The 20,869-nt window shown below is 43.2% G+C and overlaps 2 protein-coding genes across 2 annotated transcripts; one reads left to right on the plus strand and one right to left on the minus strand.

Moving 5' to 3' along the window:
* The first annotated feature begins 637 nt into the window (after positions 1 to 637).
* Positions 638 to 14,086, plus strand: tbc1d10b (TBC1 domain family, member 10b). Its single transcript, XM_087809131.1, has 10 exons — positions 638 to 1,019; positions 2,509 to 3,299; positions 5,472 to 5,571; positions 5,638 to 5,745; positions 6,537 to 6,643; positions 7,755 to 7,869; positions 7,931 to 7,996; positions 8,064 to 8,253; positions 10,150 to 10,304; positions 10,378 to 14,086. The coding sequence occupies exons 2-10, from the start codon at positions 2,524 to 2,526 to the stop codon at positions 11,284 to 11,286; spliced, it is 2,526 nt and encodes an 841-aa protein (XP_087665257.1). The 5' UTR covers positions 638 to 1,019; positions 2,509 to 2,523; the 3' UTR covers positions 11,287 to 14,086.
* A 940-nt stretch (positions 14,087 to 15,026) lies between these two features.
* On the minus strand, positions 15,027 to 19,454 carry mylpfa (myosin light chain, phosphorylatable, fast skeletal muscle a). Its single transcript, XM_087808802.1, has 6 exons — positions 19,341 to 19,454; positions 17,572 to 17,647; positions 17,392 to 17,496; positions 17,240 to 17,318; positions 17,099 to 17,147; positions 15,027 to 15,751 (listed from the first exon to the last, which is right to left on the minus strand). The coding sequence occupies exons 1-6, from the start codon at positions 19,374 to 19,376 to the stop codon at positions 15,650 to 15,652; spliced, it is 447 nt and encodes a 148-aa protein (XP_087664928.1). The 5' UTR covers positions 19,377 to 19,454; the 3' UTR covers positions 15,027 to 15,649.
* Between the last annotated feature and the right edge of the window lie 1,415 nt (positions 19,455 to 20,869).

The following is a 20,869-nucleotide window of genomic DNA, read 5'->3' on the forward strand; positions in this document are numbered from 1 at the left end:
TATTTTTGTTTATTTTTCACGTTCATTTATTTTTCACGAATCCTACAATTTAAATCTCTTTAAATATGTAGATTTCTTTTCGCCTTTTTTCTTTTAATTGTAATTTCAAATTATGTTTTTTAACTTTCCTCATCGTTTTTCGTTGTTGTCGATTCTTTGTTTAATTATTTTTGAATCAAATCCAATAAATTAATTAAATAAATTAAAAATCCAATAAAATATATATATATTTTTTTGTTCAGCGTTTCCTCAAAGTATACAGTATATTTTTTAAATTTAAAATCCTACAATAAAATCACTATAAATATGTCTTTATCCTTTTTTTTTTTTTTTTTTTCAATATTTCACATGTTTTGCTTTCATCATTGAGTGGTTTGTGCAATTATTTGTTAAGATTAAAAACTACAATCCATTAAAAACAATAATACCATCATCGGATCTTTTTGAAGTAATTTCCATGAATCCTACAATAAAATCTCTATAAATATGTTTATATCCTACAGTTTTCAGATTCATTCTACTGTCTTTAAGTCTGGGTTTGTTGATTTTTAATAACATAAAATAAATGTAACAAAAAAAGGGAGGCTCCTCTGTGCGTGCGGGTGCCCGCCGAGGCTGTCGCGGACGCGCACGCAGCTGTCAGTAGGAAATGCTGGCGGTTCCTGCCGAACGTTTCACCGCCGAGATGCTCGAACCTTCTGCTCCCTTCAAGATCACTTTGAAAATGGAAGTGACCCCACGAGTGACCCCGGGTGTGGATTTATAACCTCCTCGAGGAGAAAAGAGCCAGCGGTACCGTCCAGCTAGCGGCTAAGCTAACCGATACACTAATGCTAATAAGCTAAGTTAGCTAGCAGGCTAACCCCGACTCCAGGACTCTCACCCCCCGGAGAAGCGACTCCCTTTCCCCCGGGGTGTCCTCCGCGTCCACGGGAGCTGTGGCGGGGGGTGGACGAGAGGTCAGAACCCCCCCTGGCTGACCGGGCGGACGCGCCGCAGCGACACGCCGGGTTCTGCGGGTGAGTTGAGCCGCGGATGCTCGGGAGGGTCGAGGCCGGACGAGCCGCCGCTGCTCCGGGACCAGGGCCTGGCGTGTGTCGACGATTATAGCCGCTCACGGCTCCAGGGAAGTCGAGGCCTCCGGAGAGGATGTGCCGACGAAGCCTGTTATGAGCGGTTTAAATGCATTTAAATACGTTTAAAGTCGTTCAGCAAAAGAGGAAATCGAGTCTGATGTGTGACGTCAAAGTCGTGAAAATAGCAAATGTTTGTGTTTATATTCGGATGTTAAGTGAGATATTAACGTGTACCGGAAGTGCTTTAAATGATACTTAACAGTAGTATTTCATGTTCACCTCAGAGTCCGTTATTTTCTTTGTTGACACGTGTAAATAAAGAGACAAGTCTTCAGACAAAGGGCAGACAATCCTTTCTTAAACTGAAATATTTAAAGCTCATATAACACTGGATCACTCTTGAGTTTTTAGATGAATTTATTGAGAATATTGATGCACTTGAATATCCTGTACAGTATCGATATTCAACAGCGTTATTAACTTGATTTTGCTTGTATTTCTTCTCTTGTGGAATATACAAATATAGATTCCTTTGTTGTCTTTTGTTAAGCAAGTACAAGCCTTGTGTGTGTTTTATACTTCTTTTCCTGCAATTGAATTCTTTAAAGTTCAACTCATGTGAAAAGCGAACTCTCCTGACTCACTGTCATGTTGTAAAAGTTAAAGTCTTCTTCTCCAAGACCCTCATTATGACCATTTTTTTTAAACCTATTACTTTATAAAGTCTTGCCAAAATCTGGGTGAACGAGAGGCTACGAGAGTCCATTATGACGTAATCATGGCCTCACCCAGCTGTAATCACGCCCCACTTTGTTCCTACAATGAGTCCCTTGGAGGTGGAGACCTCCTGGATTGATGACGCACGGTGACAAACCTCCATGTTGGACCAGAGTTGGGCGTGGTTATGGTTCACTTACCACTTTATCTTCAGAGGAATCCACACGTTATCAAGTTTGGATCATGTGACCCGGTTCCTATTCTTTCTAATACACAAATAGATTGTACAGTTGTGTTTGTTCTTGGAGAGTCAAATGACGCTCGATGAATCTAGTTTCTTTGTAACCGAGGCAGAATCGGAACACGCTTTGAAAGCATCATTTTGATGCAGAAAATACAAACCTGCGTCTGCAAGATGAAAACATCCTTTGACTTCTAGGTGACGTGATTTATCAAAAGAGTGAAATATTTGATCAAGTTCTCGGGACTTTAACTGTGTGAACATTCATGGTAATCTGTGTGTGTAACTGGTGCTGCAACTTTTCTCCGAAACGCTTGAGGATGTTTGCGTAAAGAAATAACTTTTATTCTGGTTTGCGTTCGACTTTTCTTCCCGTACAAGATGCTCTTAATGTTCTGGGTTTGGTTTATAAAGTTGTTTTTTTTTACGCTGGATTTCTTCTCGTTGTCGTGATAATGGTTCTCTTTTTGGCAGGACCTCAGGACCACCATGGCTGAACTCTCCACCCTCTCCCCGTCTCCCCCGGCGCTCGGCGACACCCACTCCGCTCCCTCCATCTCCCCGGCGGCCCCGCGGCCCACCACGGACCCGTCTCCCCTCTCCAACGATGCGACTGGAGATGGGGCGCACCTTGAGGGTCCCTCCTCCGCTCCTCAGCCGCCCTCGACTCCGCCTCCGCCTCCACCGGCGCAGGACGTCGCTCCGCCTACAGGGGTCGCTCCGGAGCCCACGACACAGTGTCACGGAGCGGAAAACTCGCACAAACCCACGACTCCGACGGAAGAAAAACCGTCGTCAAACTCGCCCGACCCCAACCCCGGACCCATCCTGTACCCCGACGTCCACGTCACGCACAGTCCAAGCACTGCCGCAGAAGAACCTCCATCAAGTCGCCACGAAGCTCCCTCAGAAGAGGGGGAACCTCAGCCGCCTCGACGAGCACAAATCACCCCGGATCCTCCGTCGCCCCGACCCGAAGTGAAGGAGGACGAGCCCCCCGACACCCCCGTCAGGGCGGACCCCCCCGGCCAGACCGTCCCCCTCATCCACGAGCCCCCTCCCTCGCCCTTCGAGCACAACTCGCAGCAGCCCGACTCCATGAGCTACCTGGAGTCCGCCAGCCTCCTGTCGGGAACGCTGGAGTCGCTGACCGGCCTCGGGGAGGACGGCAGCTCGGTGGGCTCGGACTCGGAGATCAACGGCCCGTCGTTCAGGCGCACCGACAAGTACGGCTTTTTGGGAGGAAACCAGTACAGCGAAGGCAGGTGAGTCAGCGCGGCTGTTGTGAAAGAAGTTATTAATACACCGTCAGGATAGTACATTTGTACTTCTCTTTTTTTCACCACCAGTTTAACCATCAAGAAAACGAGTCGAAATACGTCGTAATATTGAGTTGCGTTAAAAACACGCGTTGTTGCACTTTCTTATCTCAGCGGAAAACCATCTTAAAACTCCTTATTCTGGATCCTGTTCTAATCCCCCCCCACCCCCCCCTCGATTTCCTGTCTTCCTCTTTCACTCGTCCTCCGTCTCTCCGTGAGGCTGACTCAGATGTTTCCGGCGACTCACTCAGTCCTCGCTGGAGAGACGCTCCCGTCAAAGTCCCGCCGGTCGATCCCAGATCTGCACCCGTCCCGTCGTAATGGCTGCTCCGGCGCTGAATTATTAATCGCTCCATTGATTTTCGCTGCAGCGTCCATGTTCACGTGTGTGTGTTCGTCTAAATTTAACACGGATATCGACATCGAGGCCCGTCGGGTCATTTTGACCTGTCGGACGATTGACTTTGAATCACCCGGAGATAATTAAGATATAATTAATCTTCAAAGAATGCATAGAAAAGTCTTATAGTTCAATTAAGTCTGTAAAATAAAAAACTTTTTTTTTTTTAATTACTATTAACATGTGAATAGATGGATAGATTGATCCTCTGGAGGTCTCCTTTGAGAAATTGTTTTTCCAGCTCACAGCAACACAGACGATAGATTCATGGAACAAGAACAAGAACAAAGTGCAATAAAAAAGTGCAAAAGACACAATCTAAAGATAAGGAACATGGATCAAAGACAAAGGATACAAAGATTAACATGGAATAGAATCATCTTTTCACTCCTGCCCCCAAACTCAGAATTAAAGGAGGAATGAACAAGTACTGGACAATACTACACATATATACTTGTTACTACACTATCGCAACACCAGAGTGAAGTACTGGACAATACTACACATATATACTTGTTACTACACTATCGCAACACCAGAGTGAAGTACTGGACAATACTACACATATATACTTGTTACTACACTATCACAACACCAGAGTCAAGTACTGGACAATACTACACATATATACTTGTTACTACACTATCACAACACCAGAGCCAAGTACTGGACAATACTACACATATATACTTGTTACTACACTATCACAACACCAGAGTCAAGTACTGGACAATACTACACAAATATACTTGTTACTACACTATCACAACACCAGAGTCAAGTACTGGACAATACTACACAAATATACTTGTTACTACACTATCACAACACCAGAGTCAAGTACTGGACAATACTACACATATATACTTGTTACTACACTATCACAACACCAGAGTCAAGTACTGGACAATACTACACAAATATACTTGTTACTACACTATCACAACACCAGAGTCAAGTACTGGACAATACTACACATATATACTTGTTACTACACTATCACAACACCAGAGTCAAGTACTGGACAATACTACACATATATACTTGTTACTACACTATCACAACACCAGAGTCAAGTACTGGACAATACTACACATATATACATGTTACTACACTATCACAACACCAGAGTCAAGTACTGGACAATACTACACATATATACATGTTACTACACTATCACAACACCAGAGTCAAGTACTGGACAATACTACACATATATACTTGTTACTACACTATCACAACACCAGAGTCAAGTACTGGACAATACTACACATATATACTTGTTACTACACTATCACAACACCAGAGTCAAGTACTGGACAATACTACACATATATACATGTTACTACACTATCACAACACCAGAGTCAAGTACTGGACAATACTACACATATATACTTGTTACTACACTATCACAACACCAGAGTCAAGTACTGGACAATACTACACATATATACTTGTTACTACACTATCACAACACCAGAGTCAAGTACTGGACAATACTACACATATATACTTGTTACTACACTATCACAACACCAGAGTCAAGTACTAGACAATACTATATTGTATCATTGACCCTATAAACACCCCTATGTAACTTGGCCCTCCACTTTGACTGCTAAAAGATGTTGGCCCCCTGTGTGATTCTCACACCCCTGAGTTGATGACATTTTGGGATTGAAAGACTAAAAAGACACTTTCCGTCCTCGCAGCGAGCAGGAGATCCGAGTGGAGGTGGCGAGACAGCGCGAGCTGAAGTGGCTGGACATGTTCAACAACTGGGATAAATGGATCAAACATCGTTTCCAGAAGGTTTTTGTCACACATGCGTGTAGCGTCATGAGGTGAGCTTCACGCTCGCCAACCTCTGCTCCTCAGGTGAAGTTGCGCTGCCGGAAGGGAATCCCGTCTTCTCTGAGGTCCAGAGCCTGGCAGCTGCTGTCCAACAGTCACGAGCTGCTGGAGGCCAACAGGGGCAAGTTTGAGGTACGTTTGGAAGTATGTCTGGATATTGAGTGGTTCGATTTAACAAACTTTAGATTCACTTTTAAATGCTTTTTTTCAATTATTTTACTGAATCAACGATTTGGATTCATTTGAAAGGTTGAATTTGTTTGTATTGGATAATTGATTTAAAATTCAAAAAGTTTTTATATTCTAATTCCCAAAATTCATAAATAATTAAATATATTTATTTGTAGTCTTTTAAAGTCCTGTTTAAAATAAAAACCCATTTTCTAAATTCAATATATTTACTTTTAAAATCAATATAAAAATGTAAGGTTTAGTAGTGCCAACATTTTTATATTGATTTTAAAAGACTACAAATTTAAACATATTGAATTGGCAAAATTAATTTAGATAATTTTTTTTGGGGGGGGGGGGGGGGGGTTGGAATGTAAAACTCTGTGTAAATGATTCTATAATTTCAATATAATAATAATTTAATTCAATTATTAATAAAACAATTAAATTAATTAAAAATAAAATAAGCAATATTTGACATGTTAAATGTAACAATATATTCCATACTCTGATGCACTAATATTCTTAAATAAGAATATTTTTTAAAAACGATAAACGTGCAGTTCAGAGTTGACTCAAGAGTATGTAACTGGGTTCTTCCCAACATATCCTAATCTTCTTATGGAGCCATAATCTGCCTGTTAGGCCTCAGGGTGGAGACCTCACTGGGGGGGGGGGGGGTCTGATACTTCTTTCACACTTTCTAATGGAGAGGTGCTGAGAAATAAATGAGGTTGTTTTCTATCGAGCAGGAGCTGGTGAACGAACCCGGGGAAGCCAAGTGGCTCGACATCATCGAGAAAGACCTGCATCGTCAGTTTCCCTTCCACGAGATGTTTGCTAATCGCGGCGGACATGGGTGAGAAGATGCATGTTCAAGGCTGTGTATTATCAGGACTCTTAGGTTAAGATACTATATATCATGATACTGTAGTAACAAGGATATATGTGTAGTATTGTCCAGTACTTGACTCTGGTGTTGTGATAGTGTAGTAACAAGTATATACCTGTATGCGTAGTATTGTCCAGTACTTGACTCTGGTGTTGTGATAGTGTAGTAGGAAGTATATACTGTATGTGTAGTATTGTTGAGTACTTGACTCTGGTGTTGTGATAGTGTAGTAACAAGGATATATGTGTAGTATTGTCAGTACTTGACTCTGGTGTTGTGATAGTGTAGTAACAAGAATATATGTGTAGTATTGTCAGTACTTGACTCTGGTGTTGTGATAGTGTAGTAACAAGTATATATGTGTAGTATTGTCCAGTACTTGAGTCTGGTGTTGTGATAGTGTAGTAACAAGAATATATGTGTAGTATTGTCTAGTACTTGACTCTGGTGTTGTGATACTGTAGTAACAAGAATATATGTGTAGTATTGTCCAGTACTTGACTCTGGTGTTGTGATACTGTAGTAACAAGGATATACGTGTAGTATTGTCCAGTACTTGACTCTGGTGTTGTGATACTGTAGTAACAAGGATATATGTGTAGTATTGTCCAGTACTTGACTCTGGTGTTGTGATAGTGTAGTAACAAGTATATATGTGTAGTATTGTCCAGTACTTGACTCTGGTGTTGTGATAGTGTAGTAACAAGGATATATGTGTAGTATTGTCCAGTACTCAAGTTAGTTCAAACATCAGCTTTAGAAGCTGCTGTAGTCACTGTATCCTCTCGTCCTCAGTCATCACCTGGATATCACTGTTGCTTTAGCCTCAAAGGTTGTTATGATTGCTGCCATCTACTGGGCGGAAGTGTAATCGCAAAACAAAAATGAGCGAACAAGTACTTGTATTTTAATTGTAAATAAAAATATATTATTTTTATTTCAAACATTTAATTTATACATCAACTTTAAAATAACTGATATGAAAAAGGATTTGAAAGTTATAGCGGTTCTATATCGATCCAGTATCAAGAGGTTCAAGTGTATTGATATTTCCGTGGCTGTGGTTGTGGCTCTGCAGGCAGGAGGACTTGTGTCGGATCCTGAAGGCCTACACCGTCTACCGGCCCGACGAGGGCTACTGTCAGGCTCAGGCTCCGGTGGCGGCGGTCCTGCTCATGCACATGCCGGCGGAGGTGAGGACGCTTCATCTCGTCCCTCCAACATCTAGTTTCAACTCTGGTTCTCTTCCTTCAGCAAGCCTTCTGGTGCCTGGTCCAGATCTGCGAGAAGTTCCTGCCAGGCTACTACAGCGCCGGACTGGTGAGGTCACCACCTCCCTCTGTTCAGGAGTGAGTCCTTGATCCTCTCGCCCCCCACAATCCTTCAGGAAGCGATCCAGCTGGACGGAGAGATCTTCTTCTCCCTGCTGAGGCGGACGTGCCCCATGGCCTACAACCACCTGAAGAAGTACAAGATCGACCCCATCCTCTACATGACCGAGTGGTTCATGTGCATCTTCTCCCGCACGCTGCCCTGGGTGTGTGTGCTGCGAGTGTGGGACATGTTCTTCTGTGAAGGTACTTTCTCATACATCTCGTACGTGTTGTCAAACCGTCTGAAAACACATGAGCAAATTGTTGTCAATGCCGTCTTCTGTCAGAAATGTTTTGGGGCTAAATTGTGTTTGCTTTAGATGCTTGTAATATTGACACATGAACTTTTGAATAGTAGTTATGAAATGTTGTTTTGTTGCATTTATTGATACGTGGATGGATGGATGGATGGATGGATACATACTTTGATGGGTGGATGGATGGATACATACTTTGATGGATGGATGGATGGATACTTGGATTGATGGATACTTGGATAGATGGATGGATGGATACTTGGATGGATGGGTGGATGGATACTTGGATGGATGGGTGGATGGATACTTGGATAGATGGATGGATGGATACTTGGATGGATGGATGGATGGATACTTGGATGGATGGGTGGATGGATACTTGGATGGATGGGTGGATGGATACTTGGATGGATGGGTGGATGGATACTTGGATAGATGGATGGATGGATACTTGGATGGATGGGTTGCTGGATACTTGGATAGATAGATGGATGGATGGATACTTGGATGGATGGGTGGATGGATACTTGGATAGATGGATGGATGGATACTTGGATGGATGGGTGGATGGATACTTGGATGGATGGGTGGATGGATACTTGGATAGATGGATGGATGGATGGATACTTGGATGGATGGATGGATGGATACTTGGATGGATGGGTGGATACTTGGATAGATGGATGGATGGATGGATACTTGGATGAATACTTGGATAGATGGATGGATACTTGGATGAATACTTGGATAGATGGATGGATACTTGGATGAATAATTGGATAGATGGATGGATACTTGGATGGATGGATGGATGAAAACTTGGATAGATGGATGGATACTTGGATGAATACTTGGATAGATGGATGGATACTTTGATGGATGGATGGATGGATACTTGGATGAATACTTGGATAGATGGATGGATACTTGGATGGATTGATGGATACTTGGATAGATGGATGGATACTTGGATGAATACTTGGATAGATGGATGGATGGATACTTGGATGGATGGATGGATACTTGGATGGATGGATGAATACTTGGATGAATACTTGGATAGATAGATGGATACTTGGATGGATGGCTACTTGGATGAATACTTGGATAGATGGATGGATGGATGGATACTTGGATGGATGGATGGATACTTGGATGAATACTTGGATAGATAGATGGATACTTGGATGGATGGCTACTTGGATGAATACTTGGATAGATAGATGGATACTTGGATGGATGGCTACTTGGATGAATACTTGGATAGATGGATGGATGGATGGATACTTGGATGGATGGATGAATACTTGGATGAATACTTGGATAGATAGATGGATACTTGGATGGATGGCTACTTGGATGAATACTTGGATAGATGGATGGATGGATGGATACTTGGATGGATGGATGGATACTTTGATGGATGGATACTTGGATAGATAGATGGATACTTGGATAGATGGATGGATACTTGGATGGATGGATGGATGAATACTTGGATAGATGGATGAATACTTGGATAGATGGATGGATACTTGGATGGATGGATGGATGGATGGATACTTTGATGGATGGATGAATACTTTGATGAATACTTGGATAGATGGATGGATACTTGGATGGATGGATGGATAGATACTTGGATGGATTATTTAAAAATAGATTTCTTCATTTTGAAAATATTCCAAATGTTAATCCAATATAACATACATTAAATCACAAATCCCACCTTTTAATATATCAATTATAAAAAAAATCATTGAATCTGTAAATGTATATTATTCGTGTCATGTTCCTTCAAAAGTATCAGTTCTATCCCTGATCCGGTGTCTCGACCTCACAGGGGTGAAGATTGTGTTCCGGGTCGGTCTGGTGCTGCTCAAGCAGATGTTGGGTTCTGCCGACAAACGGCAGGAGCTGCAGGGAATGTACGAGACCATGGAGCGTCTGCGCAGCATCTCCCCGGACTCCATCAAAGAAGACGTGCTGGTGCAGGAGGTGAGTTCTTGAACCCTCGACCCGTGTTCTGACCCGCGTCCTGACCCGCGTCCTGACCCGCCTCTCCGTCCAGATCGTCATGCTGCCGGTGACGGAGCAGCTGATCGACCGCGAGTGCAAGGTCCAGGTGAAGAAGTGGAGGGAGTCCCGGGGCGAGTTGACCCACCAGCCGGGCCGGCGCCGCCACGGCGCCCGGGCCATCTTCGACGAGAAGCGCCGGGCGATGTCCATCAGCTCCGGCGGCAGCTTCTCCTTCCTGGCCTCCACTCCTCCGCCCGGGCCGCTCCGGGCCTCCTCCAGCCTGCTGTCGCTGCCCGGGTTCCGCAAGTCCAGGAACCCCTTCCAGACCAAGAAGGGCTCCTTCTCTGGGCCTTCGGGAATGGAAGCGCACGCCCCGCGGTCGCCCCCCATGGTCACGCAGAGCCCGAGCCGGGTCAGCAGTAAGCCCCCCATCCCTCCAGGGGCCGGGCAGAAGCAGGTGAGCCCACTGGTCGGCGCCGACGCTCAACAAGCTCTGACCACTCAGGCCCCGTCTGCGCCGACCCCTGCCCTGACCCCTGCCCCGACCCCTGCGCCGACTCCTGCGCCCCCCAACACCCTCTCCCCCGCCCCCCTCATCGTCTCGGAGCACATCACCCCCACCATCCCCTCGCCCACCGCCAACAACACCCCTCTGCCGCCGCTGCCCGACACCAAGAACCAGGCGGCCGACCCCCCGGCAGAACCTCCCGTGACCTCCGAGGAGGAGGGCAAGAAAAAGAAGAAGAGCAGAGACGACAAGAAGAAGGACAAGGAGGACGAGAAGAAGAAGGCGAGGGACAAGAAGGAGAGGGAGAAGGCGGAGAAGCTGGAGAAGGAGCGGCTGAAGAAGGAGAAGGAGCGTCTGGAGAAGGAGAAGAAGAAGGGAGGTAAGAAGAAGGACAAAGGAGGAGGAGAGATGGAGGAGAAGAACGGGGCGGCGGCGGCTAAAGACTCGGCCTAGTTTCTCACAACCGGGTCATCGCGACAAAGACGGTGTCGACTTCCTGCTCCAGACACGGTGACCCGGAACCATCGTGAGAGCAGCTCCGTCGCTTTGTTTTCATCCACCTTCAACAACTGGAGCTCAGGGCGGCGAGTCCGACCAGAACCACGGCTAGTTTTTTTAAAATATTCTTTTTAAAAGAGTTCGGGACGTCGAGGTGCCATAGAGACGTGTACATACAAACAAGCAGGACTAGAACATGGCGGAGAAAAAAAACGCTCGTAGCGTTGGACGTCGAGGATCTATTTATTGTCGTGTCAGTGTTCATGTGTGTGTGAGTGTGTGAGTGTGTGCCTTAGTAGTTCAGTGTTAGCGCTCAAATGCCGGCCGCCATCTTTGTTTTCCCACCTCATCGGCTTCATCGTAAAACGAGACGAACGCTGCAGACGTGACAAATGTTGCTAAAAATATTTGCTCAGACGAGCGCGTGGAACTGGAGCTCGGTCCCTGCAGCTGGCAGGGTCGCTGGTGCAAATCCCAGTGGGCTGCCGGGGATTTGCGGGAGGAGTCACGCGACGCTGCAGTTTTTTGACCTAAATGGAGAAACTGGAAAATCGTCGGACCTCAAACACGTCCTGGATCCGCTCTTGAGCAAGGGTTCAATTCCCATCATCCATCAGGATAAGGACGACCTGACGTGACGTCCCTGCACTGAAGTCACAGTCGTCCGAACACCTCGTAACGCGCCGACTTGATTAAAAAAAAAAAAAACAATCGTAGCAACAAGATGTTGAGTCTGAGGTGGAAGAGTCCCCGGGGCGGACCCGTTAAAGACCATCTTCTTAAAGAGGAGTGGGTGACCTCCCGCCGAAAGGATGGACAAATGAATGATGGAACCAAAGAGGTTTCCAGAGGAAGTAATGAATGAATTTTTATTTTTATTTTTAAATAATCGAATATGTTTGGGAACATTTCACGTCTCGGTGTCGTCATCGTCGGGGCGTCATGTCGGGGCGTCATGTCGGGGCGTCATGTCGGGGCGTGCACTGAAGTTCTTGTTCGTCTTCCGGAGACGTTTGTTCTGTTTAATTTATTCGTGTCCCCGGCTAACGACTTACCCGAAGCGTTTTTACTTTTCTTAACTTGGAAAAATGTCTTAAAAGTTTTCAACCGGTCAGAAGATTAGCAAGAAGGAAAAAAACCCTCGCACTAAAGACCAAAGTGTCGTCGTAGTATTATCGTATTATTGCCAAAATTCCACGCCCCCCCCTCCCCCCTTTGGTCACGTGACTTCAGAAGAAATGAAGGACGACGTTTTTGCACTTGTGATTCCCTCACGAAGTACCACCGAAGTCACGCACGCCGTCGGCGAGGAAGACGAGCGACCACTCGTGGGGGGGCGGAGCTTGAAGGGGAGCCCAACGTAGCATTCCCCCGGGGCTCCGGTGTATTTATGTACAAAGTGGTTTAACTTAATCAGATGAAGTTTATGAAGAATTATCGTTTTATTTGGACTATTTTTCTATGCGAGACCCCCTGGTTGACTGGAACGACAGCGCTCACGGTGGGCACCGTTTGTGTTGCATTTCTTTTGCACGTTTACACCCGTAGCCGGCGCATGCGTGTCCGGGCGGCGCCGTGTGCGTAGGAGGTGTCGGGGAAACGGAACCGATTTCGTCACTTTTAATTTTGGGAGTCAGGAGGTCGGAGGTCGGACTAACGCCGCTAACAGGCGACGCTCGCTGTACTGTAACATAGTTGTGCGTCTGGAACCCACGACTTCCGCTGCGTCCACACTTTTTCGAAAGAAAGTCCCGTCGTTTCAACGAGCTAAGAGTAGCTAACGTTAGCGGTCGGCGGCTAAAGTAGCGCTAGCTTGTGATGATCGTACTGACGAAAAGTATCAAAGAGTTCTTTGACTTTTAAAGAAGAAAAAAACTTCCAAAGAAGTTCTGACGGAATCATTTCAGTTTTCAAGAAGTATCAGAACAGGGTCTTTTGTGACGCAGTTACGTATCGTCTGCGTCTTCGTCTCCAGAATGAAAACACTTCACTATCAATATTTGTTTAAATCCAGTAGGAGACGAAGAGATTCTCTGTCTCTTAAATAAATAATGAATCATGTGTTCGTTCCTGATCTCATCCTGGATTAAACCGGTAATAGTTGAGATTCATTCGTTGAGAAAAGTGAAGAGAAACGGATCCAAAGATCTTGGTGAGCAGCAGATTTAGTTCCTGATGTTTGAGCGCGAAATACGTACTTAGAAGTGAAACCGTTTTTAAAGGTCGTCGTCATCATCATCGTGGTTCCTAGTCGAGGTCACGGTTCAATTTCTTAAGGTCAAGTGAAGGTCAGACATAACCAGCTTCATGGTTCGACTCGTACTTGAACTTCGTGTTTCAACCGTGGTCTCTGTAGCCAGCAACGGTGACTCAGAGGTAGAAAGGTGAAAGGTCAGACGAGGAAGTGTGGGCGCAGCGGTGTTCACTCCCGATACGCTCGTGCGGTGAAGAGACGCCCTTTTACTTTTCACGTAGGTGTAGAAGCAGTCGACGCCTCCTTCGGAGTCGCTCGACACATCTATGCAAAACTTGTGTTTTCCTCACGAGCAATATCTCCGCGAACGGATTGGAAAACATCGCGGTCACTTGTCGCGAGCGTCGTAGAGAAGGTCGCGACCTTCAGTTTACATGTCACTCTCTGGTGAACGTGAAGTTACGTCATCGCTCATCATTCATTCCTTCTACAGCCGTATATTTAAATTAACGATGATAATGACGTTTGTGATGAGTAATAAACCGTAATATATTAAATCCACTCGACTTCCGTGTCTTTCTTTCGCTCTCCCTGAAGTGAAGTTTTCAGGAAATGTTGATGTCAAATGAAAAAATAAAATGTAAGAAAAAAACGTGTTAAAAACATTTTCTTACACACCTTTAACAGTCAATTTGACAGCACAGTATCCATTTGTTTTAGCAGTCATTGCGTCCTCCTCAGCTCAAGGAAGAATGATGACTGAGGACGAGAGGATACAGTGACTCCAGCAGCTTTTGAAGCTGATGTTTGGACATATTTTGGTTTGAAAACAAATGAAAGCAGTTACGACTGAGGATGAGAGTCATGTGGTCTGTAAATACTACAACACCAGAGTCAAGTACTCGACAATACTACACATATATACTTGTTACTACACTTGAGACTTCACCTCAGGAATCTGATGTCTTCTTACAATGAGATGGTGGAAACTGCTAGATCTGATTACATCAGAAAACTGGTAGCAGCAAATAAGAAAAACCCCAAAGTGTTGTTTGACACGATTAATTCTCTCGTGTCTCCTGCTCCTCAAATCACGCCTTTCTTCTGTGAAGCTGACAGCAATGCATTGTTGAGATTTTTCATTGACAAAATTAAAGAGAGCCCCTCTCCTCCTCTTGGTCTTCCTTCACTGCTGTATCTTTGGGTGATATTTCGGCACTAGTGAACAAGATGAAACCATCCTCTTACTCAGATGACTTCCTTCCTTGTAGGCTTTTTATCAAAGAAAAACGTCACTTAATAAATCATCCAATTGACTCGCTAAAGAAAATCGTCATGTGTTTTGGGGCCATATATGTATATATATATATAAATATTTATAATTACATTGTGTTTTTATCCTTGGTCGTCATTTTTTGATGGATGATAACTACTCCACCTGTCCACTAGGTGCCGCCAAATCGTTCTGGAGCCACAGACCCACTGACCAGAGACGTTTGGGTACAAAAGAAAGAGATTTTTATTCACAGTTTGTCCCTTTTATTCGGTTACAGAGGAAGGTGTGGAAGCGTCCGATCACCGTGGAGGCTTCTGGGAAAAAAACGGGAAGCAGAGGAGGGAAAGAATCGAAGACTGGAATGTTTTCTTTCGGCTCTTTCCGCTCCTCTCCTTCGGGAACGTCTCAACTTTTCGCAGAGAAGACGCCGTCGTCGCTTTAAGGAGACGGTGCTTCCTTCTCAGGACCCGCGACGTCCTCGTCCTCTCGCCACCAGGGGGCCCCTCAAGGACGTCTTCAGAATTTGGAATGAGGTCCACGGCGCCCGAGGCGAGAAGACGAGAAGACGAGGCGAGACAGAGAAGGTTTCGTTGGAAGAAAAGTTGACGGATGGATTCAGAGTTGGTTTATTGAAAAAGCCAATTCTATTCCCCAAAAGCAAACCTAGACGAGGGCCGCCGCCGGGCCCCCGGGGGCCGAGGTGTCGGCGCGGAGGGGGCGGGGCGAGTGGTCTGACGTCATCAGTTGACACGGCGCGAGAGCGGGGAGGACAAGGAGTGACGAGGAGTGACGACGAGGACGGTAAAAGGGATTTTCTGTCTTTTTCTTCTTGGGGTCTTCGGGTCTCTTTACTCCTCCTTCTCCTCTCCGTGTGTGATGACGTAGCAGATGTTCTTGTAGTCTACGTTGCCGGCGACATCTGGGGGGAAGGCGGACCACATGTTCTTGATCTGCGGGGGGAGGAGGTCCGGCACAGGTGAGGATCCAGATGTGGACTCGTGTTTATCACAACCAGGCCTGGGTATCGACACCGATACTGATGCCGATACTTTTTTAACCGATACCAATTTTATACGATCAATTCCGCCAAAACAATGTTACCAAATAAATCTGAATTTAGACAAATGTATAGACTTGAACTGTCGTTTATTCACCAATTAAACATTTAAAAATGTATATCGTGTTTTAATCTGAAACTGAATCTTAAAATAAAGTGGTCATAATGTTTGGCTTCCAGAACTATAAAGAAGAAGTATTTCTTCGTAGCTCCCTCTAGTGGTTATTAGTTTAATTCGACGGCATTAATGCATTTATTGAAACGGAAATATTTATAAATAATAAAAATACTAATTTTAAAAATTAAAAATTTGGATCGAAATTTATCCTTACATGAAATTAAAAGTATAATTTTTGTTTATTAAAAAACAATGAACGTGTAACTTAATGTACAATTTGTTTACGTAAATAAAATATTGAATATTTTCCAAGTGTCTCTATAATAATATCAGAAAACGGAATATTGTTAATTTCATTTATCATCGCAAAAATGTAACAAATATACTTTAATGCATCTTTTATTATCATCAAAATCATTCTTTTAAATTGTATTTAATAACGTGTAAATACATGTTTTATTTGTTTGAAAAATAATCGAAAAACCTGTTATCATATCATATTCTTTCATTGAAATAATTAACATATATATATATATATTTTAAAATATTTTTAACTTAATGAATGTGTGAATAAATATTTAATTAGTTAAATTATATCCGTTTTTTATTTGACTATTTATTTTTAGCTTGGAAAGAGGATATGCTTATTTAATAAATACCCCACGTTTTTTTTACTTGAAACTCAAATTAAATTAAAATTAGCTCTAAATAGTTTGCCTTCAACTTCATATTTCCACTGGTCCTTTATCATTTAATTTGATATTGTGTAGATAAACATTTAATTAGTTTGAAACATAATAAAAGGATAATTTCCTGAAAACATTTACAACTTAAACACTTCCTTATTAGTATTATTGTATCCTTAAATCAAATACTTTTTGCTTAAAGTATTATCTGAAAATATTTGAGACTTTAAATCTTTTTAATGAATGTGTAAATAAATATTTTATAATTTCAATATTTTCTTATTCATTTTCAAAGTACGGATCTTAAAATAAAGTGGTCATAATGTTATGGTTCCAGACGCTGGTATTTCTTCTTAAAATAAATCGCTTGAATTGACGATAAAAATGAGCGATCGATAAAGTTATTTTATCGAAACAATCGCGTCACGTGACTCACCTCCTCTGCGCTGAACCTGTCGCACTGAGTGGTCAGGAGCTCCTGCAGGCTGCACACACACACACACACACACACACACACACACACACACACTCGGTCAGCACCAGTGTGACGTCATGAAGGCTCCACTCAAGTGCTCACAATTCCTTCTTGATGGATCCGGTGGCCTCGGGGTCCAGAACCTTGAAGGCGGTGAGGATGACGTCCTCGGGATCGGCACCTGTGTGTGTGTGTGGGGGGGTCAAGGTCAGCGAGAGAAGGGGGGTGAGGAGCGAGCGGGTGACCTCACTCACCCTTCAGCTTCTCGCCGAACATGGTGAGGAAGACGGTGAAGTTGATGGGCCCGCTGGCCTCCTTGATCATGGCCTCGAGCTCCTCGTTCTTCGTGTTCAGCTGGCCTGCAGGGGGCGCCACAGAGTGTCAGAGAGAGAGAGAGAGAGAGAGCGAGGGAGGAGGGTCCAGGCTTGACTCACCCATGGAGGCCAGAACGTCCCTCAGGTCGTCCTTGCTGATGATACCGTCTCTGTTCTGGTCGATGATTGTGAAAGCCTGAGGAGAGACGAGGCTACCGTAATACCTGGACTCAAGTCTCAACAACAAACAAATATTAACGTTGTTTGTCGCCGCAGTTTATATTCCCATTACTTTTTAAAATATATTTTAGCTTCATATATATTCACTCTTTTTACGTCAATGAAAGTGAAAAAAATATATAAATATTTCCCAAACAAAGAAATATTTATATTTTTGTATCTGATTTTAATCATTAAAAAAGAAAGATCTCAACTGAATAAATACTTTTGGTTTATCAAACATTTTTTTTATCGCTAAAAGAGATACTTTTTGCCTCAATCTTTGTTCATTAAAATCATTATTTATATGTTAAATTAATTCTTGTTTAAAAACATATTTGGTGATTTAGAAAAATATTAATATTTTTACTTGAACAGTTACTTTAAGCACCTTTTTTTTGAGGAAAAAAAAGAATATTCTCATGTAAAATATATACTTTAGAAGATGTTTTTTTGAATGAGTAAATACACATTTTATTATTTAGCAAAATATTAAAATTAATCATTAGTGAGAAAATGAATATTCTTACTCATATATACCTTTTAGTTTATCAATATGTTACTCAAATGAAGTATTTTCTTTTTCAACAAAACTACAAATATATATACTTTTAAACATATTTGTCTTTAAGTTCCTATTTCCACTCGTTCCATTAAATAATCTGTAAATAAATATTACATTTCTTCTATTCTTAGTTTATTATTCTTTTATCCTTTCGAATATAATAGCTAGTGTTATTTTATTTTAATGTACTTTATTTCATGTCACTTTAAAATAACGTCTCTTCTTTTATGTTTGTTCTATTTTATTCATCTAATGTAATTTATTTATTATATTTGACATTTTCATTGCTATAAATAAAACTCTTATTCTGATATAATATCTAATATATAAGTAATTACTTCAGGTTGTTCATTATTAAACAACTTTGTTCCCCAAATTATTCACTTTAATTATGAATTAAAAGATGATTGTTTATTTAAAATGATGAATAATGAATTTATAAGATGAATAAATATATATATATATATATATATATAAAGAGTAAAGAGGGTGTGTCCATCAAATGGGCAGCTGGGGGTCACATGTGGTCACCGGACACTGATCCGAGGGTCCGAGCCGGGGCCCCCCCACCCCCCCGACCTCGAGGGGTGCAGGGGGATCAAGAGCTACTTAAGGGTTTTTTCTTAGCATCATCAGGGAACAGCTGTTTAATCCATTCATCCTTCACTGGAGTGAAACTCAAGACTCATCGTGTCCACGTTCCTCAGATGGTTTTCGCCGCCTGTCGCCATGACGACGCGCCTATTTATCCACCCTTCTAATCCCGCGCTGTATCTTCTTATTATCGAGTTCATTAAAAAACAATAATGATCAGCAATATTAGTCTTAATTAAATAGAACACAAATATATAATACATGTTTCATATAAATCCCAAATATATATCTTCATGATCACTTTTTAACTAGTTATTTTAGGACATATTATATATATTTTCATTTAATCCCTTGAGGACGGTCGGTGTTGTCGCCCCCCTCTGGTCACGAGCTATAAATACGCCCCTGAGTGACAGCTGGGGGGTCAGGGGTCAGCATAACGCCGCCGTGGATTTCAAAGGGCGAGAGATTCCGGAGTAAAACCCCGGAGCACCCGGAGGAGAAGCCTCACCTCCTTGTACTCCTGGATCTGGCTCTGCTCAAACATGGAGAACACGTTGGAGGAGCCGCCGTCTCCGGCTGCTGCTCTCCTCTTTGCCTTCTTGGGTGCCTGAGGAGCAAGAACATCGTTTCATTCATCCTGGAGTCCAACCCAAGACCTCCCGGTCCCGTCGCAACGTTTGAAACGTGGGAAAAAAATCACATTCATCCTTAAATTAAACGTTAATGACCAACATATCTTGTTTAATTCAACTTAAATCATGATTATACTTGTATTCCTTCACATAAATAACAACGTTTAACACAAATATAAACATGGTAAAATATTTCAAATTAAAATATCAGTGCAGTGAAAGAAAAGTTTAAGTTTAAGAGTAAAAATAATGAATGTATTTCTATTTAATGACAGTTATTTGCCAAAATCGAAGCGTATTGCATTAAACTAAACACCATTTTAAAGAAACGATTGAGAATAAAGGAGAGGACCGGAGCTCCGTCTAAGATGGCCGCTCATCCCTCGCTCGGCGGCGGGACGGAGGGCGAGTTCTACTCACCATCTCGGACGGTTCTGCTGGAGGTCGAAGGGAGGATGAAGGGAAGAGAAGACAGTGAAGCCGCGGTCTCCCCTCGCTCTGGGGGGCTTATATACCGCCGGGCGTCTAACTTTAGCCGCCGCCTCAAGTTTGGAGGGGAATTAAAAAAGAGCGAGGGATGGAGGAGGGCGGGGGAGGGGCGGATCATCTGACGGCCCATCAGAAATAGACGCAGGAGTCTTGGAATTAAGCAAACCTGATAGCCGGGGGGACCCGGAGAGCCGGGGCTCGGCGGGACGTATAAGGACATCCAGGACGGGGGGCGATGGTCGGAACCGTCGCTCGGACCCTCAGCCTCCGGCCTTTTATTTTTGGGTCCTGGTGTCCACAGCAGATTAGAGTTCTGTGAGGGACCATGATGGTGGTGAAGATGATGAAGATGAAGATGAAGATGGGGGGGGGGGGGGGGGAGTCTGGTGCTGACCCTCGAGGAAGCCTTCTCGGACCATGACTCTAATTTAGGAGCAGGAACTTTAATGTCACATGATCATGGTGTCACATGGTACAAGATGGCCGATTGATGATGATCACCATCATCACCATCATCTTGATCTTGATCTTGATCTTGATCTTCATCTTCATCTTCATCTTCATCATCATCTTCATCTTCATCTTCCTCTTCATCTTCATTATCATCGTCATCATCTTCATCTTCATCACCATCACCATCACCATCACCATCTTCATCTTCATCTTCATCACCTTCATCATCTTCATCACGATCACGATCACCATCTTCATCTTCATCTTCATCTTCATCTTCATCTTCATCACGATCACGATCACCATCTTCATCATCTTCATCACGATCACCATCTTCATCTTCATCATCATCTTCATCTTCATCTTCATCTTCATCACGATCACCATCTTCATCTTCATCATCTTCATCACGATCACCATCTTCATCTTCATCATCTTCATCACGATCACCATCTTCATCTTC

The sequence above is a fragment of the Callionymus lyra genome, chromosome 15 (genome assembly GCF_982586985.1).
Source record: "Callionymus lyra chromosome 15, fCalLyr1.hap1.1, whole genome shotgun sequence".
In the NCBI taxonomy this organism is placed as follows: Eukaryota; Metazoa; Chordata; class Actinopteri; order Syngnathiformes; family Callionymidae; genus Callionymus; species Callionymus lyra.